At 42.1% G+C, this 25164-nt stretch overlaps 1 protein-coding gene across 6 annotated transcripts in view; it reads right to left on the reverse strand.

Moving 5' to 3' along the window:
• Positions 1–25164, reverse strand: part of CDCA7L (cell division cycle associated 7 like) — a 62939-nt gene that overhangs the window by 7859 nt on the left and 29916 nt on the right. For 3 of the 6 annotated variants that reach the window (XM_080974931.1, XM_080974935.1, XM_080974934.1), the window contains 4 exons: positions 5949–6086; positions 3359–3478; positions 1875–2243; positions 451–525 (listed from right to left, as the gene is read on the reverse strand). In XM_080974931.1, the coding sequence (XP_080831057.1) occupies positions 451–525; positions 1875–2243; positions 3359–3478; positions 5949–6086 (702 nt within the window). Of the gene's footprint in view, positions 1–450; positions 526–1874; positions 2244–3358; positions 3479–5948; positions 6087–13156; positions 13273–13864; positions 13970–14124; positions 14597–25164 lie in introns of those variants that run through there. The other 3 variants (XM_080974932.1, XM_080974933.1, XM_080974936.1) reach the window with 3 other exon arrangements.

The raw sequence follows: 25164 nt of genomic DNA on the forward strand, positions 1-25164 counted from the left end.
GAGATGCACAAAACTGTACGAAGTTGCTCCTCGTACCTTTCAGTTAATTTGCAGGGGTTTTTTAAACACATTTATTCTTTCTGAATCATCTAAACAGAATAAATGCATATAACGTAAAGCTGGTTATGAAAGAATGCAATTGTATAGTAACTGGAAGGGAAAAGTCACAAAATACACTAGTGAGAGCCCAATAATTTCCTAGTCATATGTATATGAAGGGAAAAGCTGGTATTTCTGTATGCACACACTTCGTAACAGACATGATATTTGTTTTTAATGTTGGCCTGAAAATCTAAGTCCAGAATGTCTCCTAAGAAGCAGTTCTTAAACAGCACTATATCACCGGGGGGGGGGGGGGGAGAGCACCTATTGGAAAATACAGAAAGAAAGCCACACAGCCAATCTTAGCAGTGCATTGCAGGTTTCCCAAAAGTATTTACTGATACCTACCGAAGGAGTTGAGGTAGGGGTTTTCACTGGAAATAAGTCAGGTATAGAATTCAGTTCCGCTAATAACTGAGCAAGCTGAAATGAGAAAAATGACACGGAATTTCTTCTGTATATTTAATATATGCATTGTCCTTTGCAATTTTCTTTTTTTTCTTCTTGTTTTTCCATTTCTCTGTGTAAATTATTATGGTTTCTTTGATGTGAAATTATAAGTCCTGTAATGCTACATCTTAAGTAAATCTGTTTATAGTTGTTCAGTTTCAAAGTGTGTTTTCAAAATGCCAAAATTAAAGTGCACATTTTCAAAATTGCAATGACTCCACATATTAATCCGGTGTGGATGGGTTTTGTCATTAACTTGAAAGGAGAAGATACTGTAATGTGGTGCTTCCTTTGAATAAAGCTGTATGCCACAGAATATGCACCCCACCTGCACTGTAAGAAAGCATTCAAAAGTTCTTCTGTTTTAGATTAACTTAGCTTGTTGACATCCAAACACGGACTAACTGTGGTTAGCAGAAACAAGCAACTTCAAATCATAGTTTATGAAGCCAGCTTGTTTTCACTTAGAGTAGCCAGGGTTTAGAATTTGGCTGACTTTGCAAACTGTGCTTAATCTAAAACAAATAGAAAATTCTGATCTTCTGGTGTTAGTACCTGCAAAGAGTTGGAGAGCCCAGAAACTTAAGGCTCATTCTCATACTGCTCAGCCATACTTTAGCAGAGGAATGGGAAATCTGTGACCCTTTATTCATCAAATTTTGAAGGTATGCCAGTTCCCTATCCGTGGTTCAGTGGCATGACCAAATGCTGCTATTAACAGTTGCTTTCAGATTCAATTCAAGGTACTTTGTGCCTTCTTTTAGAGAGGTCTGACCTGAGCATGCATAGGGCTAGGCATTCATAGTGTTGGTGCTTATATTGTGAGCAGCCTGCCCACATTTTTGTTCCAGAAAGCTTTTTCAGTTTGACTATAACGGGCTATGTGTTTTGTGTTGCGCACTGATAAAGTAAGGTAAGGCAAATTAAATTTTTAAACATACAGTGGTGCCTCGCAAGACGAAATTAATTCGTTCTGCGAGTTTTTTCGTCTTGCGAAGCACGGTTTCCCATAGGGTATTAACGGTTTTAAGAAAAAGGAAACAAACGTTTTCGTTTTTCGTCTTGCGAAGCAAGCCCATAGGGAAATTCGTCTTGCAAAGCAACTCAAAAAACGAAAAACTCTTTTGTCTTGCGCGTTTTTCGTCTTGCGAGGCATTCGTCTTGCGAGGTACCACTGTACATATACTTTTGGGTCTAGAACTGTCATGTCCATAGCAGCCTGCAATTTCCTTTCGTCTTCTTCGTTATTAGTGCAAACTAAGAGTGTTGAAATATATTTTTACAGTTAGTGTATGACAATGTCACCGCATCCCAGTTCTTACCATGGCTTTATTTTCTTTTATATTCATGGCTCTTTTAAGCAGTGCACTAGAGCTTTCATTTGATGCCTCTTTAGAATCTTCCTCTGACCCTGAAGATGCTTCCTGATCTGCCACTTTCCAAGTTTTATTATTTTTTATTTGTGTAAGAGAGCAAGGGTGTTTACTGTCCATCAAGCAGAACTTAGAAGAACGTCTTTTAGGTGCCCTCTTCTCAGCAGATTTCTTGGTAGGAAACTGCAATGCCACACGAAGGCCAAAGCTACTTCTCCTGGAGGAAGCATTTGCTCTGCCTTCCTCCGCCTCCACTTCTTCTTCTGGTTCTACCACCATCAAGGATAATGGATCATTTTCTGGATCTGATTCCACTGCCTAAAAACAATGCATGAAACAATGTATAATAAAATTGCATCTATCATGCAATGATTTCCAGTTCCACTAATGAATGAAAAACACAATTTTCATTATTTCTACACAGGCCTTACTGAAAATGCATGTTTTTAAAAGTAATCTGACTTTTAATTTAAATGGACAAACTTCATGTAAATCAAGACAGCATTGAGCATAGGGACACATCACTCCTTGTATGTGCTGCAACAAAACAAGGCCAAGAATGTTACAGATCACGATGGTGCTCAATTATAGACCAAAATGAGGCTCTAGAATAGACAGTGAATTAATTGCAGAAACACTACTGACTTCACAGGCACCATACTTTATCTAAAGTCCTTCAACAAATAATGCATTACACTTAATGCACAGAAATTAGTTGTGGGGGCAGAACTAAGCTTGCCATTAATTTAGGCTGTAATCCTTATACACATTTGCCTGGAAGTAAGTCTCACTGAACACAAAGGACATTACTTCTGGGTAGCTATGCGCAACACTGTTTTGCAATAAATAATTCCAGGTTGAGGATCACAGCTCTGTGGCATTCAATCCTTCACATCTTCCCATATATATATATATATATATATATATATATATACACACACACACACACACACACACACACACACACACGTAGCAAGTAGAAGTTGTATGCCTAAGATCTTGGAGAGTTCAAACTGGGATTTAAATCTTACTGTCCCTTCACTGCACAATAACAACTCGGTTTCACATGACAAAAGGAATGTCAGAAGACCCAGACCGTGCTACTTGGGAGAAACCTCCTCCTCTGGACAGTAGGCCAACAGTGACATTGGAAGGAGCTGCAGCATTGGTTACCAGTTCTGATGTTACCTTTATGGTATAGAAAGGAGATAAATTGCAGCAGTACCCACACTGCAAAGCTCAATGTGAGAAGGGGTATGAGAAAATCTTGTTTAGTAGGCTGTAAGTTTCAATCAATTTTTTGCAGCCTTCTCAGTCCTGAACCTCAGTGCAAGTCACAGTCCTAAACCACAATATTTATTAAAACAAGAGGCAAATCCACAGGAGAGACAAAGGTATATGAAGATAAATACTATGAAAAATGTGGCCTGTACCTCCGTATCATCCTCTCCATTTACTTCAAATCCTTCGAACGCTTCATTTTCCGACTCGGTGTCTTCCCTGAAAATCTCTCTCAGTTTCTCAGTCAGGTACTTGGGCTGACAATGAATGTCCTGCAACACCAAGCACAAAACACATTGTTCCGTGAACAATGAAGCAAAAAGGAAAACAGCCAAAGATCTTATCAAAATCAGAGTAGACTAAACAGTTTACTGCATAGATGATGTGAACCGGGAAAGAACAAAACCCAGCTGAAGGAGATGGGAGGGTAAATGCAACCCTGGATAAAGCAACCAAGATAATTCAGGTGAGCAACTCCTTCCTGCTCCCCTCCCTTTGGAAAATGCAACTTTCTCCTTCCATTGATGTGTGTTTAAAATGTCTACTCATTGGCTTGAATACTAAGATAACTTTAGAAAGCTGAAGGAAGAAAAACTTCCCATCCCTTCCCCAGCTCTGTAGCCATTATAAAGATGCCTTCCTGAACAAAGTATTGGGGGGGGGGACACAATAGGCTTACCTTCCATTCATTTATTAATTAAAAAAATTAAATCAGCTGAGACATGAAAACGGTTAATGCAGCATAAGGTTATCAAACTGACATATGGGGACGGTGTGGGAGAAGGGAGAAAGGGGGAAGAAAGGGACCCAAGACTTACTTGGGGCAATTGCTCCTACCCCTTCAGCCCCTCATGAGCCTTCCCACCTTGTGCCCATCCAGAGCTTTCTCAGAACGGCAGGAAAGGACAAGGAAGTTTCCTTCCATGACTTTCTTAAGGTCAAGCCAATATGTTAACACAGTCTGAATGTCTGTCTCTCTCTGGCCAGCATTTCTGACACAACATTTAAAACATATGTAGCACACATTAAAGCTCGTGACTCCCCCTGAAGAATCCTGAGAACTGTAGTTTGTTAAGGGTGCTGAGAACCAGCTTTGTAAGGGTGGGAACTACAGATCCCAGGGTTCTTGGGGGGAAGTCATGTGCTTTATATCTTTGTTGGAAGTGTTTTAAATGTATGGTGTGGATCTGCCCCTCCCTCCCTGTCCCCACCATCCCATACTCACACAGTGTAAGTAAATAACTTCCCATTATTGCTCTAGTATCAAAAAGTTATAGAGGTGTGGTGTTTTTTTCTTGCAAGTTGTTTTAACTCAAATTTTGTTTTATTATGCACATAGAAGAGTCACAATGAACTTTATGAAATCAGGTGGAGGGGTTTGTAAAAGAAAATATTTCAAAGCACCTGTCAATCTTTCTACCTTTCTAAGGCTTTCATTCTAAGGCTAGTGTAGGGCAGGGGATGCGGAACTCGCATGCATATGCATAAAACATCAATCTTTGGAGAGTCACAACTGTGCATTATGAGAGCAGTTCCCTTGTTTTTCTTTGCCGCTTCCTCCTGCCATGCAAGACCTTTCATACAACTGCACTTCACTAAATATCTTTATTCCCTTTTACAATGCTGCCCTCACTTCCCTGTATTTAATTATACACTTCTTTATATTGAGATAATGTAAGTGAAAAACAGTTACAATAGATTAAGAGAAAAACTTTGAGGGGAACACAAGAGAAAGAATCATTTATATACTGTTCCTTTAAACTCGAAAATCATCTCCTATGATAATTGGAGGGGTTCTCTTTGTAAAATTACTTCTTCTGCTGATAGCTGCGGTGCAGCTGCTTCAGAGTGGGGGGGAGCGTACACACAAAAGGAAAGTTACTTTAAATGAGAAATTGTATTTATAGTTGAGACAGATTGAAACAGGAATGTTGACATGGCAGAAAAGCACTGAAAAACTTGTTTGTTGCAGAGGTAGGACTTAAATTCAAGTCTCCTAAATCTAAATCTCTTTAATACATGGACTTCACCGTGTTTCAGATAGTAAGGACTTGATTATGTCTCCCATGTTAAACTTGCTTGATTCTGATTACAGCAAGGCTTAGGACATGACTATACCCTAAATATATGCATACCACTGCCCTTCAGCAGTTTATGATTAATTTTCAACTTGGTGGAGAAGATAATTCACCCAGATATTTGCTTGAATGTGATTTAGTAATAGCTGCTGCTTTGATCTCTGAGGTCAGTTTAACAAATTGCAGTAGGAATGATAAAAGCAAAGAATGCCTTGACCAACCTTAGGTTTAATGTGTAGATTTATTAAGAGGTAGTCTTTGGCCACCTCATGAGAAGAGAAGACTCCCTGGAAAAGACCCTGATATTGGGAAAGATTGAGGGCACACGGAGAAGGGGACGACAGAGGATGAGATGGCTGGACAGTGTTCTCGAGGCTACCAGCATGAGTTTGATCAAACTGTGGGAGGCAGTGGAAGACAGGAGTGCCTGGTGTGCTCTGGTCCATGGGGTCATGAAGAGTCGGACACGACTAAACAACAACTTCTAAAGAATGCACTTAAGGGTGTTTAATCTTCAATAGATAGTCTATGCAAAAAGTCAAAAGCACTACATTCCAAAAGCATTTTTAGAAAACAATTTCAGAAGAAGGATAATCTATTTTAGTTTTCACCATGGTTAAATATAATGTTTCAGATTTATAGGAGATTTACAAGATTTCCCTACCTTTTTTCTTGACTCTAGTGAATCAAAACTCTCACAGCTGTCTTCCAGTGACAGTGTTTCCATGGGAACATCTGCTCCAAACCCAAGAAAATCTTCATCATCACTTGGGGTATTAAATATATCAGCCAATTTGAGCATCTGTTTTCAGTTCGTAAAGAGAAATGGAAGATAAAGTTAGCTATAGTAGTTATCAGTAGCATCTTTCACAAGAATGGCATGTTATTAATTCACCACTCATTTCAATTAAACATACATAGTACACATGAAACTTCACAGGTCAAAACACAGAGGATGCTAGGAAGGCTGATTTAGGTTGCAAATCACTTCACACTTGCTCAGGAGTAAGGACCAGGTGCTCACCCACCCTTGTCACAGCAGGATGGAACCCTGGCTCTGTGAAGAGAGAGGAACCCAAACCTGGCCCTACAGGCAGAGAGAGGCAATCCAACTCCCCATTGCAGCTCAGAGCTGGAGCAATGCAACTTCCCTCTGTGTCAGAGAGACCTTCTGAGCTCAGAGAAAACGGATGTCCCTCCACTTCTCCCGTTCAACCCTGAGCTTTCTTCTGCACCCGAGGAACACCACAACTCTTAGCATCTGCCAGGTAGTGAACCGAAGCAAGCCTCTGCCCCCTTCCAGCACTGTGCTGGATGGACGGTTGGGGTCCCAGCTCCAATTTTAAGAGATGGAAAGAGAAGTGATTTCTTCCTGGCCTCCTACAGTGGAGGGATAGTAAGGGATTGCAGATTCCCATGTCATTTAATTGTTTGTAAATTATATATTAGTTTTCACTGTTGATATACAGTTCCAGTCTTATAAACTTTTACAAATTATCTCAGATTTTGCCTAACAGGACAGTTCAAGACACAGGAGTTTGCAATACCTCAAGAACACAGGGTTGTGTCCAATGCTAATCTTACTCCAAGCAGACCCAGTGAAACCAATGGTCAGGATTCACTTATGTTTATTATTTTCAGTGTCTCTATTTGAATAGAACTTAGTTGGCTACAACAACCAGCCTCTTAACTTTGTGATATTTCAAGTGCAGCTCTAAAACAGCAAGCCAATTCACCACCCAGAAAGGAGGATATTCTTCAAATGTTTAAAAGAGCACCCTAAGGGTTGGATGACCTATGAATTGAACTGAAGAAATCAACATTACAATGCTAAAACTTTAGAAATATATTTGGTATGCACTGCCACTATACAGTGGTACCTCGGGTTTAGAACTTAATTCGTTCTGGAGGTCTGTTCTTAACCTGAAACTGTTCTTAACCTGAGGTACCACTTTAGCTAATGGGGCCTCCTGCTGCCGCTGCGCTGCTGGAGCACGATTTCTGTTCTCATCCTGAAACAAAGTTCTTAACCCGAGGTACTACTTCCGGGTTAGCGGAGTCTGTAACCTGAAGCGTATGTAACCCAAGGTACCACTGTATATGCAAATACCTACGATGAAGTATCACTAGAATATTCCTCAAACTCTATTCACTACCTGAGAAAATATGTAAAACAGGCATGCATTGTCTAACTGAGGCTGACTGGTTTGTTTTTAATATGAAGTTCACAATGATAGTGATGATGATGAAAAAGCAAGAATTAGAAAATCTAACTCCAGTATATACACTGTACATTTTCCCTCCACACTCATACACGTTTTTATATGTTATTTTTATAACATGTTTTTCAGCACTGGAAAATAATTACAGAGTAATTTTTAATTTTCACTTTCCATAAACTTACAAATTGTGCTCACATTCCCATATTTCTTTTCTTCATTGTTTCTCCCTGTTCTCATTTGAGACACTAACTTATATAACAAGGCTGTTTTCGCCTTATTTTCCTCATCCATTCTGATATAGGTGGTTTTTATTTTTCCAGTGAGGACCAAGGCATAGCCTTACACATATTAGAAGCCATGTAACTAAGTGTAAAGGGACGTGGGTGGCGCTGTGGGTTAAAACACAGAGCCTAGGACTTGCCAATCAGAAGGTCGGCGGTTCGAATCCCTGCAACGGGGTGAGCTCCCGTTGCTCGGTCCCTGCTCCTGCCAACCTAGCAGTTCGAAAGCACGTCAAAGTGCAAGTAGATAAATAGGTACCGCTCCGGCGGGAAGGTAAACGGCGTTTCCGTGGGCTGCTCTGGTTCGCCAGAAGCGACTTATTCATGCTGGCCACATGACCCGGAAGCTGTACACCGGCTCCCTCAGCCAATAAAGCGAGATGAGCGCCGCAACCCCAGAGTCGGTCATGACTGGACCTAATGGTCAGGGGTCCCTTTACCTTTTTAACTAAGTGTTTGCCAGTTTTCCACTTCTGCCCAGATTGTGTACAAAAGAATTGTTTTGAAATTTCTTGGTAATTACATTTCCTGTATAATTTCCAAAATACACTTATTAAAAATGATAGTACTGTGCTGAATAACCAAGTCCATTCTTCCAGTTACATATGCTATTTACCAATCAGTAAATCCTCCTCCCACTTCTTTTTAAAAGTTGGGGATAACTGCTTATCCTTAGTATGATAACATTTGATATATTCTGCTTATTAAACTTTTTGATCTGGATTAATCAGCAGCTTTTCAAAGGGACTGTATGCACCCAAGGGTCCATATTTGGCTTTCAATTCTGCAACAATGCTTAGGAGGTTTAATCTATGAAAATAACAGACTATGAACTGTTGCCCAATAAGTTTGGAAAACAAAACATGCTGAGATTTATAGATGGATAGTGTAATTTGTAAGTTTGGGGGCTGGGCACTGCCCCGACCTGAACCATGGAAGCACTTGACCCGTTTAAGGCCCTAATATTTTTTTGGGGGGTGGGACTTTTAATTAGTTTTTAAAGACCTATTAAATCAGGAGGGGAGCAGGGAAAGGAAGCACTGCTCCTCCTTTTCCTGTCCTCTTAACTGCACTACAGAAGAAGAGTTTGGATTTGATATCCCGCTTTATCACTACCCGAAGGAGTCTCAAAGCGGCTAACATTCTCCTTTCCCTTCCTCCCCCACAACAAACACTCTGTGAGGTGAGTGGGGCTGAGAGACTTCAAAGAAGTGTGACTAGCCCAAGGTCACCCAGCAGCTGCATGTGGAGGAGCGGAGATGCGAACCCGGTTCCCCAGATTACGAGTCTACCGCTCTTAACCACTACACTACAGAGAGGAGGAAAGTCCAGTCCTGCTGGGTGCTGCTTCACCAACACATTCTCTGTAGGAAACACGCTGGTGAAACAGACCCCTACAGCCAGCAGGACTGCATCCTTGATGTGCAGTTCCTGCGGTGCTGCTGCATGGGCTCTGCCAGGCCTGCTTGACCTTCATCAGTGCCACCTCTCCCGCTCCATGGCCACTCTTCAGGCCGGATTTCAGACAATGAGTCTTTGCCATCCCTACCTGGAGATGTCAGGGAATGAACCTGGGACCAGCAACAGCTTTTCCCAAAACAAAACAAGTCAACAAAGTTATCAGTGCGGCTGGGAAAGAGGAGTTAAAAATGAAGCACTATAATACTGAACATTTTAGTGCCGTAATGCAAAATGCATATGAAGGGCTGTAGAGTCTAGTTGCTATGAATAACTGGCTTCCAGGAACAAGTGCATTAGTTCCTGAACTATTGTACAGCTGAGCTAGCCGCTGCTGCGATTATCGTATGCCTAACTAATTTCTTCTTCTGCATCTGTACCAGAGGAGTCATTACGGGGGTGTAATTACAGATTATTAACGAAGAGGGGGGGAACCCTTTTTGAGTAAAGTCCCTTTTTTGATCTCTGTGTATTGGTATGGAGGGACTCTGAATAAAGTAACACTGCAGAGGCTTCAAAAGAGCCTTTTGCATTCCAAGCCCTCTTCCCTCCATATTGATTTTCAATAGTCTTATTAAAAACATTCAGGAGCCCCAATGCCTTAATTCAAATGAGAGCTGTATAACAGACAACATTGATACAAGACAGACGTTGTCAATCAATGAGTTTTGCACAGAGTAACTGTGGCAGTGCACCAAAGAAGCTGGTTTCTTGCCACCAAGACCTCACAACTTTTTACTTTAAAATGTTTATAAGTAATTTTGCATGTAACCACTATGCAGCCTTGACACAACAACTAACTGATTCATTTTAAAAGCTTCTACTCTGTTAAAAAAGAAACATCAACCTTGAAGGAAAGTGAATGTTTTGAAGTGGGTGGATCTACTGACATGGTGAGAATTTTGTGAAATTAGCAGTTTGTCTACACCACAGGCCTACAACTGGTAGGCTGAGACCCACAAGCTACTTGCATTCTTAGCTAGGGTGGATTGAACCTGTGGTTCCTTCTGGCAGCTGGGGAACACCCAAAGATGCTCAAAGCATCTCCAATGCACAGCACCAAAACACATCCCAACCCCCCCTCCCCAGCTAGTCAAGAGAAAACTAGGGATTGTTAAAGCAGATTAGGCTGAGTGACCCTTGCCTCAAACAGCCAAACAACTGTTTCCAACAGATTGCAAATCTTTCAGTGGAAGTCAAGCTTCTCATTAAATATCACTGGGGATAAAATAAGTGTCCTGCTGCACAACTCCCAGGATAGTGAAAAGCACTCTTCTCATGCTACTTTATGGACTTGGTAGCTGGGACCAGAACCACTGTAACACAGCTGCCCCAATTCTCAATGCATGGAGCTGGTTCAGAAGGATACCATGGTCAATATAAGAAAGCAGTGTTCAAAACTCCAAGGAATTTCAGGAGCAGCTTCTGAGCTCTGGGAGTAGATTAAAACTGCAGAGTGGATGGAAAGGGGTGGACCTTTTTCTGCCTCCCCACTTCCAGCTACTCTCTTAAGACTGGAGAAGAGACCCTCTTAAGAATATTAGGGGGGTGGGCAGGGGAAGGACTAGACCATGGGGGAAATGAACATAATATTTAAGCTGTAATTCATTCATTTTCAGCTTTGTATTCTTGCTATAAAAAGTGTGCCTAGACATTCCGTTGTTGCGTCCATAACCTAGGTTTATGGTGCCATTTAGCTCCTAGCTTTCATATCTCTGTTTCTAACACTGCAAAAAAAAGGTAAAGATGCAGGAGCAAAGTTGAAATTCCCTTGTCCTGCTCCCAGTAGAGGTATCAGGGTAACCATGACCAGCTCAGTCTCATAGTGAGGTCTGAACCCAAATTAGAATGGAACTAGATAATCCGTATCATCCAAGAACGTAATGAACCATTAACAACTCTAGACCTAATTAATCACTCCCTGTGAGATTTAGTAAACCAAGAGGGCATGTGGTTGGGTGTGTTGCCACAAGCACCTTATCTACATCACAAGGCTTCATAAACTGAAACACATCCCACAACACATCAGACTGTGGCACTGGATCCTTCCATTGGAACTGCAACAACTGCTAAGTGAAGGTGACTCCAGAGTAAAGTGTCTTTATCCTCAAAATGTGCAGCTAGTTGGACAAAGCAAGTCACTGAATGACCCAAAGGGCTTTTCCCCACAATATCAACCTTGAGACTGCTCAGAGTAGCTCCACCAGTCAGTTATTAGCAAGCTCTTAACTTACATGCTAAAATTATACAGAACTTCATGGCCAGAAGAGATCTCAAAAGCCCTGTACAGTATAATAAGACAAAGATAAAAACCAATTCAAATAAAAAACCAAAGTCAACAAGAACAATGCAATCAACAAAAAGGAGCAGTAACCAAACCAAGCTTGTTGAATATGCAACAGGAGCTCATGGAAGGCCTTTCCACAGCTCTGGGACTTTCATGAGAAGGCTGTTCTTTTTCATGAAGGACATTCTGGCCTTCACCTGAAGCTTCTCAGCTGACTTTGAACTGCAAGGAGGTTCACATGGGAGTAGCCACAATGGCCAATAGTCAGGGATGATGGGAGCTGCAGTCCAACAAATCTCTTGAGTGTCACAGTTTCACCATCCCTAACTTAGGGCTTCACAGGTCAAATGGGGAAGCGGGGATGCTATGAACCAAAAAGACGAGGTGACCCTGATGTATCATTAAACCAACTCAGAGCACAGGATGCAGCATGATGCTGACTCAGACCACTGATCCACCAGCACAGGTACCTGTTACACTAACTGGTAGCAGCTCTTGCAGATCTCCCGGGTTTCAGACTACCATTTACTGAGGGCAATGCTTTCAAAGTAGGTCAAACATAAAACATTGTTATAACCAATAATAATGGAAATAATGTTTCCATTGGTATAAATTAGCACACTAGGCACAAACAAACCCTACTAGCATGGAGCAAACCAAGAGGGGGCAGCGACAAATAAAATCTAAAGCAATGGCAGTAGAAGGACTGACCAATGCTTAACAATAGGATCTTCTGCATTTAAAACTCCAGAGTAATTTACACCGAATACGTCTTGAAAACCAAGTCAGTGAAGGTAGACTTGGATTGCAGGGTAGTTCATGAACACATTACAGTATGGCAATCAGTGCAGATAAATGTTATCTATCCACTACATTAAAAGTGAATGCTCTCCACTAGGGGTGGGGACTCTAAATGCTGTTTATTGTTTATTTAGAGTATTTATGCCCTGCTGTTCAGTCAGTGAAAGACTCCCAAGGCAGCTTACATGCAATGAAAACAAGAGAGTTCCTACTCATAGGCTTACAGTCTAAAACACACACACAAGGAAAAAGGGGCAGGAAGGAAGAGCTGATAGGAGCTGCAGTCTGTTTTTCGCCTTCCAACACCATTGAAAGCCAAGAAGTTGTAGTCTGGCAAGTCTCTGGAAGGCGACAGGTTCCCCACTTGTCAAAACACTTCTCTAAGAGCTTGTGATCCAAAACCATGCAGGGCCATCAACAAATTAAATAAATTTTGGTTTCCATATAACATACTCAGTGCTATTTTTCAGGGGGAAAGGTCCCAGAACTCACCATTGAACACATCCCTTCACACATGTGGTGTGCATGTGTCACCGCAGGTACTATTAGAGGAGTTTCCTCCTGAGTAGGTGGACTGGCTCATCTGAGATAGTGCTTGCCACCTGTGTGGTTTTTTTCTTTTCTTTTTTAAAAAGAAACACTCTTATTTTAAAAAGCTTTGACGTTTTAAATAAATCCAGGGAGCTTTTGTATTTACTTCAAAACAGAACTAGTATCTTTGTAAATATGAGAAATACTTTTCAGGAGTAACACTCGCTGAAACATTTAAGGAAAACTCTGTAAGGTTTCTTTATTAACTGGAAAGTTTTATGAGTCAGCTTACATCTGAGTTCGCCACAATGCAAGAGAGTTTTTTGCCAAACGCCCCCTTCTTTCGCTCCTTTTTCAGATTCCTTCACTTCCATGACTATGCTTACTGTAAAAAAAGAAAGTGACCAGGCAACCCAGTACGGGGCGGGGGGCAACTTTCGCGGCAGGCCATTTTCACCAGCGATTTCCTCATTTCCCGGACTCCTCGAATCCGGGCAACTACAGAGAAGCACACAAACTAAGGAAGGATGCAAACAAAGGCAGCGAGGAATTTCACTCGACTGTCCCCAACCCTGCCGGGTTAAACAGCAAGAGAGAACGCAAACGGAGGAGAAAAGCTGCAGCTAAGCAATGCATCCAAAGGCTGCAGAGCGAGTTGGGCAGATTATTTCTCTTCTCGCCCCCCGCCCAATTTCCACATTTGCAGAAAAGTCCGTCCCGCTGGACGCACGTGGCTGCTCTGTGGAGAAAAGCCAGGCACTTCTATAGGGAGACGTCCATGACTGCAAGGCCTGGCGCTGCAAGCAAGGCGTCGGGGCCATGTTTGGCGAGAGGGGGCTCAAAAGGAGACCACCACACCCCCTGGGCAACCCCATATATTCTGCTCGCCAGCGAGGAGCGCGCGCGAGAGTCTGAGAAACTGGCGCCAAACTCCCTGCGCCCAGCGCGCGCCGCGAAAATCCGAAGCTCTGCGAACGCCCGCGGGGCGCTTCCGCCTCACCTTGCTCCTCGGGGTCTCCGGGGCCATCCTGCTCGCGCGCCCGCGCCCACAAGCCCGCGCTCACTCACGCGCCCCTTTCTTGAGAGAAGCGGCTAGAGCTCGAACAAGCCGCCTGCAGACGTCGGGAGCGGGATTGTGCGACCATTGGTCGTTCAAGGGGGAGACGAGTAGGGCTTTTTGCCGTCTTCCCCCTCCCTTTCTTTTCCATCTTACGCTTTGGAAGAAGTTATGCCCTCGGCGCTGTTTTAACAGCTCCTTACCAGGTCTGCTGGGCAGAGGAGCTTGTGGTTGGGGTCTCCGTGCGCACTGGGCACCAAGGACTCTCCCCGAGATCGGAATGGAACAGTCCGGTGGCGGGAGATGCGATGGGGCTGAGCGGCGCGGGTTCTTTCGAAACTTTTCCCGCAGAAAAGAGTCGCGCGGGTATAGATACAGGGGCAGTTGTTCCAGCACCCTACAAATCTTCCCGGGGGGTGAACCGAGGCCAATATTGGCGCCTACCGGAATACAGTACATCTTTCCCCGCCTTTTGGGGGCGTGGAAGCCGTTCAAACTGAGAGTCGCCGCCTTTTCCCCTAGGCCTGGCTCCAAACATTACCAGCTGCAGTTGCAGGCGGTCATTCGCCAGGTGAAACTTTCCCCCTGCTTAAAGATGTAGGACTCAACGGGAAGTATGTGCATCTTGGATTAACCGGGCTATTACGCAGCTGTGAGCGATGCAGACGACCTGTTGGGAACCATAGTTAGATCTTATATACACGAAGTTGTAAAAGGAATCAAAAACTTTCACTGCCCTCAATTGCGTAGGGAAAAGCCCAGAATTGAATCTCAAGGAGGGATTGCAACGAGCAAGGACAATTCACCCATCCTCAACGTGAGCGGAAAACAGAGATGTACCAATCTTTAATTCTCTACATAATGACTCAAAGCTGCTAATGCAGCCTGGATTCAAAATGTTTATTCGGCTTTACGCCCACCATAAAACACAACACAACAAAACAAATCGAATAAAACAGCGGACTCGCACAAGCCATAAGCAATACAATACAGCTCACAGCACACAAGAACAGATATTAACAATTCAAAAGAAAAATTTAAGATTAAGAATAAGATTAAGATTAAAAATTTAGGCACTACGCTAAAATCAATATCTGATGTCATTATAAAAAATTATTATATCAATAATCAGCTAACATTCCATTCCGTCTCTTGTACGAGAGGACGGCTGTTAGGAATTTAGCAACCTGAAGGGTAATATAAGGATCCACATCTTGAAGAACCCAGGCAAGCTGTAAATCTACTGGTTTATCAGCCATAGGCTGGATTATGGAGTTTAGTATACTAGCACGAGCTGAACTGTACATAGGGCAGATAAACATAACATGATGTAGAGATTCCGATGTTTTCATTTCACAAGCACACATTGAAGAGACTTGGCCCTTAGTGAATCTATGTCTCAGCACGTTTGTTGGAAAAACATTGAACCTAGCTCTAATGAAGGCATAACGGTGAGACGCGGTCATAAGCGATGTTAAGTAAGACGGAGCACGGTAGATTGGGGTTATGCCGAAATTTAACGGCGAGCAGGCTCCACCACCAGCTAAGAAATTTTGGTATAGCTCCACATCATCCAGCCTTTGATTTATACACCTTTTTGCCACATTTAGATCCAGTTTGAGCAATTCAGTGGGCGAGATCTCATAGGACAGCAATTTGGCATGGATTTTTCCTGACCACAAATTTGTGAAGTCATCCCGCCACATGCATTGAATGAGATAGTGGTTCGGGAGTTTATGCCATAGGGATATCCAATAGATCAAAACTCTCCTCCATAGAACTAACTCCACTGAGGGGATCTTCATTTCTAAGCGAATAGCCGCATTACTTACGCATGTTGGTAATTTTAGAAGTCGGCGTAAGAATTGGCTTTGAAGCGACTCTAAAGGTGAGAGGTTAGCAAAGGCAGCCCATAAAGGTGCAGCATAGGCCATTGTGGCCATCACTTTGATGCTATACACTTTCAAGGCCGCAGGGATGAATAAGGCCCCCTCAGAGTAGAAAAAACGGAGGAGGGAGTGTGATAGGGCTTTTGTCTTGTTTTGAAGGTATTCAACGTGCGCTTTCCACCCTAAATTATATTGAAAATAAATTCCTAAATATTTAAATTTATGTACTTGTTCAATTTTCTTGCCCTCCAATTTCCATGGATAAAGTTTTCGACTCCTTGAAAATATCAGTACTTTGGACTTGGTGTGGTTGATAGACAGATGATTAGAATGGCAGTATGTCGCAAAAATCTTTAGTGCCCTCCTTAAACCCACTCTGGAGTAAGAGAGTAGTACCGCATCATCTGCGTAGAGAAGTAAAGGACAACGATAATCTGCTATACGAGGGGTGTGGATAAATTTTTGTGAGTCGGCTAATGGGTTCCTCATATCACTAATAAATAAGTTAAAAAGAAGTGGCGCTAAAATACAACCCTGGCGTACACCCTTGTTTACTGGCACTGGGTTAGTTAGGTCACCAGCAGGGGATAATCTCACCCTGGCCACGGACCCGGCATGAAGTTGGGAGATAAGCCACAGGAGCCTTCTTTCTATTCCCCAACCGGCAAGTTTATCCCATAGTAATTTCCTCGGAATACTATCAAACGCAGCTTTCAAATCTATGAAGGCTGCGCAAAGTTGGCCCCGTCGAGGTGTTGAGTATTTCCGGGCTAAGTGATAAAGAATAATTGCCTGGTCTGTTGTGGATCGGTTTAATCTAAATCCAGCTTGCTCATGCCCAATCAGGTCAGCCTCAACTGACCACTTCATCAACCTTGCCAGCAAAAAACGGGCATATATTTTCCCAATGGACGATAGCAGACTGATATTCCGGTAATTCCCTGGGTCGCCGGGAGGGCCTTTTTTGTAGATAGGAATTATAATGGCCTCCTTCCACGTTCCTGGTATTAAGCCCGTGGCATTTATTGCGTCAAACGTTTTAGCTAAAATCCCTGCCCACCATGCAGAATGTAGCTTTATAGCCTCAACAGGGACCAAATCTGGCCCAGGGGCCTTACCAGTTTTCAGTTCAGCTATCAATTCTAGGATTTCAGCAGGGTCGGTATTGGGCCAGACGGGAAGGGGGTTAGAAGGTCTCCAGTGAGTGGACGGAGCTTCTGCCACTGAGAAATATTTTCTCAGGAACTGCTCCCATGTAGGGGCCGGGATCACCGTTAAGGGATATTTTGTGTTTCTTCCCTTTATTAAGGACCAAAATTTCCGGGAGTTATGAGATTTTGAGGCAGAAATTATATTCTGCCAGCGATTTAAATGCCACTCCCGTTTGGCCAATTTCTGGGCCTGTTTGTACGCTTTTTTAGCCAGGGAATAAGAAGGAGGTAAGGCCGGAGCTCCAGAAAGTTTATAGTCATTATATATTGTATGTAGATGGAGTCTGGCAAGTTTACAAGCGGAGTTGAACCAAGGGGCGCCAAATTTAAAATAATCATTTTTAACTCCATAGGATGGAGAAGTAAAAAAGCGAGTTAAAACTTCTATCAGGCAAGAAAAAGAATTCATACAGGTAATAGGGTCACGCGGGACTATTCCTATGTCCGGCTGATCCCCAAGAAACTTTTCTCGGATAAAATCCGTATATCTATGGGCGAGGGCAGGGGACCATCTAGTCCCCTTTATTTTAGTGGACGACTCCACAATCACCGGGATTGGGTGGGAGCGCTCGAGCAACTGCCAGTCAACACATAGCTTGGTTGTCAGGGGAAGGTGGTCACTAAATTGAGCATTATCAATTTTAAAAGAGGTGACATTCAAAAATAGATCCCGGGAAACCAATACATAGTCGAGAACACTGTTTGATTTTAACCCCAGGTGGGTGAACTCTCCTGGTATATCTGGAGGACACCTGCCATTTAATATAATTAAATTAAGGCGTAAAGTCATCTGATAAAGCAACACTCCCGCCTTATTGACTTTTACATCCTTTGATATTCTAGTGGGGGTATATACTAGATCGTAAGTTTGAGCGCCGGGGTCAACCCACCATTTGGACTTTATAAGAGCCTCCCGATTTGAGGCTATCCGAGCGTTAAAATCGCCTCCAGTAATGGAGGGGACATTAGGATATTTAAGATAACAAGAAAGTAAAAAATCCTCTAGGGATTCCCATCTAGAAGTAAGATCAGCTGCTAACCCTCCCGGGGGGAAATAGACATTTGTAACCAATAAAGAAAAGTTTCCACCAGAGATCAGTCCGGTAATAGCATAAGGCGGTAATGCATGCACTGCAGCCTGGATCTGGTCTTCTGAAGTTTAAACAGTCTAAATTCTAGATTAGCCTTAGGCTATCCCAAATCATTTGTTAAAGTCATTGGGAAACTACTTCCTATGAATTAGTGAGTGATTACAAAAACACATTTGTCTGTAAATGTACTCTCAAGCAGGGTGTTCATATTGAATACAAAAATAAGACTAAAGCAAAGTATTTAATAGACATTTCTCTCTTGAGAACTGGCATGGATGTGACACTGAGATTTTGCTTACAATATTTACAATTTTGTCCTACGTATGGATACCAAAGTTTTATTCAAATCTCTTAAGCTACATAACTTAAATTTATTTTACATCCACTGGCCCCCTTTGAAAAGAGATCAGAAAGTCAAGCTGATTTCTGATCTTCAAACTTGTAACTGTACAGTTCTAGTTTTGCTGAGATCTCAGCCTTCAAGTCAATTACATATGCTGTGTATTTAGATTTCTTTTAGACCCCTTCAAAACAGGTACAGTGATCAAAGTGAGCTTTTAATTTGAAATGGGTATTTTTTTAAAAGGCACACCAACTTCTCACTATTTCATTATTCAAAGGCTATATTACAGTCTTTCTGGTCCTTTTGAAAATAAATGTAGGGTTGAGTTTGTGTTTCATGCTTAAAATGCAGGATGCTGTTCTGCACAGAACTTTTATTCTAGTATCCAACTATTCCCTGGTCTCATTTAGTTATCACATTACAATCAAACTTACACAGAAAAAGCCAAAGGGTCAAATTGAACCAAATACATTTCTGCTTTCACCTAGTGAATGAATATTGAGATTTAATAACCTCTTCAGCTGAAAAACACTCTTCACACTGCTCAGCAAGATAGAACGCCTGCCTAAACTTTACAAAATTGTGTCCTTCCATGAGAACATACACGCCAACATCCAGTTATGACAGCTCATTCTCCAGCACTTTCCCTATAAAGAGCAGTGTGAAACAATATACCAATACAGTGGTACCTCGGGTTACATATGCTTCAGGTTACATGCGCTTCAGGTTACAGACTCCGCTAACCCAGAAATATTACCTCGGGTTATGAACTTTGCTTCAGGATGAGAACAGAAATCTCTTTGGTATATACTTTCCTCTGTTGCTTTCCTATGCCTTCAGCTCAACTTTCATTTCAGCTGTACTTTCATTCAAGGAATGATGGGGGTCTGTTCAACCTGGCATGTCTCCGTGCCAAGACAAGTGCAGCTTGTTCCACATTTTCCTGTCTCTGTCTGCCAGAACCTATAAAAACAATTCTGCAACTTTAAAGCTAAAGTTTGTTTTCTCTTCTCACCATCCCATTTTCCTTTTGCATCATGTCTATATGTGGGCCTTGGGGTGGGGAAGAAGACACGTTCCATGATGGATCTGATTCCTGCCCACTGCTGTAGCTGAGTGTTTAGGAAACTATGGTACTCTGTTTCTAGTGTAGATTTGAGTCCTGGGAGCCCCCTCTCTTTTGCCTCTGACATGACTGTTTCTGGCTAGACGCTCAAAAGTAAATAGGGCCATATTCACCCTTTCCATCTCTTGCTTCCCAGCCCTACACAGTGATCTACTGGGGAGTCCATGATCCATGTTTATTACTTCTTTATTTATAAACCACTTCTCAGCCCGAGACTATCAAAGTTATTTACAACAGAATTAAAATAGGATAAAATAACCATTCTAAAAACAAAACCATTCCTACAGATGTAAAAGTAATATTTCATAAGTGACTGGGTCACATCTCAGTCAAATACGTCTTCAGCAAGCAACTAAACATGATGACTCTGGGTGTCTGTCTAATTTTAGCCGGTAATTGATTCCCTGTGCATCTGTGGCTGCCCTTGTTTGCATGTCATGGCTGCCGCCTTTGACTACTTTTCTCCCTGTGTCCCAGGGGACCGAGTGTACTCTCTGCAGGCCTCTTCAGCAGATAGCAATGTGTGAGTTGTCTTTTGTGACCCCTTCTTCCTCCCTTTGGTTGATGTGCACCAAAACAGATGTGAGGAGCGTAAGGTGAACTGAACCCCTGATTGTACAGATATTAGGCACCAGCACTGGTGATGCAGGGACATGTACCCCTGCCTCTGACACTATTGGCTCCCTTTGTATGTGGACACCTTTGCCAGTGTAGTCCCCACGTGTCAGGCTCTGGCAGTGTTTCTTGGGATGCTGGAGATGTGTCTATGGTTTTGATACCATATAGGGATTTTCTGAATTTTGAGTTTTCTCTTCCTCACAGGCTGAACATAAGGGAAGTAGCAGAACAGAAGCATATCTCCTGCCCCAGTGTCATTAGTATATACAGTGGTACTTTGAGTTACGAACTTAATTTGTTCCAGAGATCCGTTCTTAACCTGAAACCATTCTTAACCTGAGGTACCACTTTAGCTAATGGGGCCTCCTGTTGCCGCTGCGCCACTGCCACACGATTTCTGTTCTCATCCTGGGGCAAAGTTCTTAACCCGAGGTACTACTTCCAGGAGTCTGTAACCTGAAGTGTTTGTAACCCAAGGAGTTTGTAATCCAAGATACCACTGTATAGGAATGGTCGGCACAGGTTATCCAGCCCACCGTTCTCATTTTTTAGTTAGAATCAGTGCTTTTTTTCTTTAAAAAAAGTTTAGGGATACTCTCATTTTCCTACTCATATTGAAATACTGCCCCTCAGTTAGGCCAAGCTTAGATTCACAAGAAATAAAACATTAAAAAATATGCAACCAAACTGAACAATTTCCACATAAATGACAACAAAATCTAAAAAAAGATACAAAAAAACTAACAGCAACCGCCCTTCCAACAAAAAAAGCACCGAACACCCGAACTCAAGAGATTGACACAAACTAACCAGTCAAACATACAGACCCTCAAACATACACACCCTATAGCTTTAATCACCTTGGGCTATCCTTGCTGCTACCAAACCAGCTTCTATGCTAACCTTCTTAGCCTAAATTCCAAATGTGCAGATGCTAGTAGTGGTTAATCAGTGGCAAGGAAAATGCTGTCTGCACAAGTTCAAATGTACTCTCTTCTTTTGGATATTACAGGGCTGAGTGCTAACTTTAGAACAAAGACCACCTCCAGACCTCCTTTTTATTGCAAATCCATGATGACTTGTGCTCACGGTGCTATCAGGGCAGTCATATATTATCTCACTTTCAGTACTGTTTGTACTGTACTTGAAAAAGTTTTGGGATGCTCACATTTCTTCATTTCCGATCAGTGCATATACCATAACTCCCTTCTCTGGAACATTTCAGACCACAAATGTTTGGGTTTATTCCCCACCCCACCCCACTCTTTTGTTGTGCTATAGCCCTTCCAGACAACCATAATGTGGTCAATAACATCTTGCAGAATACACCTGCGATAAAACACCAGTCTGGAGGGACCCAAAGTTTCAGCTTCAGAAAAGATAAACTCTGGCTTACAACAACCCCTTATGTTACTGCTTTAGAAATGTCTATAATCTCCACCTGTAGGCTGCAGAACAGACGTATGCATATACAGTGGTACCTCGGGTTACATACGCTTCAGGTTACAGACTCCGCTAACCCAGAAATAGTACCTCGGGTTAAGAACTTTGCTTCAGGATGAGAACAGAAATCATGCTCCGGCGGCGCGGCAGCAGCAGGAGGCCCCATTAACTAAAGTGGTGCTTCAGGTTAAGAACAGTTTCAGGTGAAGTACGGACCTCCAGAACGAATTAAGTACTTAACCAGAGGTACCACTGTACATCCACTAGTGTTCATGTAGTTTAGCAATGAAAGCAATATTTGATCTGACACAATGTAACAAGCTCTCATTGATTATGATATTGTCATCCAATTAAAAACATCCTTGGCTACATTTCAGACTATATCAGAGCTAATGGTGGTGAGTAAAGGGGCTGCCCACCCACAGAACCATCACATTACTGTACATCAAATCACAGCCTATTTAAATGTTAGTTTGCATTGCATCTCCCCAACAGAGAAAGATACAGTTGCCACTTATGGGTGTGAATAAGGAGCTTTATTGAAACGGGGGAAATAAAGTGGGGGAAATGAACACTACCAAAGTTTCTTGTGAAAGTGGAGACTTCTGTGTTCTCAAGATGCTTTTTATGGTTTGTGTTTTTGCCTGTCCTGGCATTCAACATTAGGAAGCATTTCCATTTAGGAAAGCTGTCCAGGAGTTCATGCAAACCATGAAGGACTGATCTGAAATGACTGCAGTAGAATGTCCTGTACATTTCATTGAATTAAAATTGCACTGCATTATAATACAAATGTGCAGCTACCTTCAGAACTGTCAAATATTCTTTGGAACTGTATAATATCCAGGGCTATTTTATCCAGCTTGCTGCTTTCTTCCCTCTTTTTTTAAACTTTACACTTTTATACAGTTATCCTTTTTATATGCAGTCATTCTTTTCACCAGTATTTCATTTTAAAATGTTTGGCGATTAGGCTGTTCTTTCTGCTTTTAACTTAACAATAGAGTCCACTTCTTCATTTTACTGGAATTAATTTGGCTGTAACCTCCCCAACTGTATCTCAAATGCCTCTCACTTTACCACTGTGGATTTCCCATGCATTACTGAATTTCTGCCACTTTTCAAAAACCTCTTTTCACCTTTACTTCAAAGTCTTCTCCTCTAAGCTCTGATCGTCTTTGTGTTATTACCTTTTCTATAGACTCTCATCAGTGTCTTCAGACTTGATGTTATAGCTAGATCCTAGGTGCTCTTCAGCTGCAACCCGATATATCACATTTGGTGTATTTTATAACTATTGGGTCTGGACTAGCCTTTGACTTTTCTCATCATCTTATGAGAGTATTTCTGATGATTGCCCAGCCCTTTGAATATAAACCATGCAGTGAAATTCATAACCATAATTCTGCTCGAGACTTATGATACACCCTATAATTGGGCTGAAGCACTTTTGAACTGCTGCTTTCTGAGCAGAATAAATGTGTACATGAAGACATTATTAGCTGCTATGAAAACGTACCACATCTGTCCACTTATACAGGTCCCCTTCATTGTAGTCTTATAGTGGCATAAAATATAATTATACAATAAGGGCATCATCTGTTAAATGACCTTGCAAAAGGGGGCAAGTATGTTTTAATTGAATAAATACTGTATCTTGATGTTTTGTTTGTTGATTCTCAAAATACAAGCAGTAAACTAAAATCCATTTTTCATTCGTGCTTCTAACAGTTTCTAATTTGGGGGTCGTGGGGTCCATTGTAATAAGCACTCTGAAGATTTCTGATCCCAAGTTCCTGCCACCACATTTCTCCTAGACCTGTCAAGCATTTTAAGTAGCCTGCACTTTCCCACACTTCTCAATGAATACTGACATACCTAACTTAAAAGGATTACTTGCTGCTGAGAGGAATTGTAATCCTCTTTTTCCTGCTCTGTAAATCCTCCTGTAAGTAAAAAAGAACGGCTGAGACCTGTTTGGCAATGCAGGGTAATCACCATCTCATAAGATATAGCTCCATACCAAAAAAGCCAAAACAAAAAACCTTAAAATTTACTTATGGTCACACTTGTCCAGGCACAGAGTCTAGGTGTTTTAATCGACGACTCTCTCATTTCCTCAGCCTTTCAATATTTGTACTACTTTTTAATAAAAAAAAACATTTTTTTATATCCGCAGTTTTAATGTCAGCCATTTGCATAAGAGCCTGAATCTTATAGACAACACAATAAAATGTTACTCCACATGATACAGGCAAGAAAGCTTGTGAGCTCCTTGTGCTTTTTAGATTTCCTTTTTAGCTAACAACATTCACAGATCTTATTTGTGGTCATGAGCAGCTTATGGATTTCACTACAGAAGAATTGCAGAAGTTCCATTCAAACAATAAAGGAGGAGGATTCATTCTTATTCTTTCCTTGCTTACATGCAATATATTAACTTGCTGTTGGTGGTTCAATGTAGGGTTAAATCTAGACTTTGATCTAGGCTTGTCCTTCTGTAAATGAAAGGACTGCTTCGATCTAGAGGCTTCCTCTGGTGGATGTGAGGAGGTGATTTTCACCAATTCCCACCCACCCAGTCCCCACACCACCTTACATACTACTTTGAAGGATCCATTAACTCTCGAGTAGTTCTGCAGAGCACAGGAGGGTGCAGGAGGAAAGGGGATCAGTGAAAATTGCCCTTTCCAGTAGCAGGAGCATCCCATTCCCATAAATGTGATGTGTTATGGATCCAAGTCAAAGCCTGCATACCTTATACAGTGGTACCTCGGGTTAAGTGCTTAATTCGTTCCGGAGGTCCGTTCTTAATCTGAAACTGTTCTTAACCTGAAGCACCACTTTTAGCTATTGGGGCCTCCTGCTGCTGCCGCACCGCCGGAGCACGATTTCTGTTCTCATCCTAAAGCAAAGTTCTTAACCCGAGGTACTATTTCTGGGTTAGCGGAGTCTGTAACCTAAAGCGTATGTAACCCAAGGTACCACTGTACAGCCAAACGATCTGTATTTGGGCTGCCAAACTGATCTCTGGTGCTAATGTTCCATCACCAGGTAGCCACAAAGCATAACACAATGCTTTGTGACCTGGTAGATGTGGCAACTCTTCCTAAGTACATATGCGCTGGGACAGTTTCTGATGACTACATCTTGGAGCAACTTACTATTTCCTAAACTAGCCAGCAACAATACCTAAAAATGTGCTGAGTTTTTAAGTGGGTCTATTTCCAATTAACAGAGATTAAGGAATCATCTTTCAGCAACACTTGAACTGCCATGATCTTGCTCTTGGTTTGCAGAGGTTTGGTCACTAGCTTAGCCAAGAAGAACTAAGAGTTCTTCTCAATGCCTTTTTTTCAGCCCGAGCACAGTTCTGGCACCTCTCAGGTGGGTGCCAATGCGGGCCAGCGCTCCCTCCATCGGCTTCTTGCCTTTACATGCTTCTGAGAAGCCCAAAATGAACAGTTCAAGTCAAAATGGAAGCTGGCCAGTGTGTGAGAATCTACACTTCATCCATCTGGG

The sequence above is a fragment of the Podarcis pityusensis genome, assembly GCF_964106645.2.
Source record: "Podarcis pityusensis genome assembly, chromosome: 12".
In the NCBI taxonomy this organism is placed as follows: domain Eukaryota; kingdom Metazoa; phylum Chordata; class Lepidosauria; order Squamata; family Lacertidae; genus Podarcis; species Podarcis pityusensis.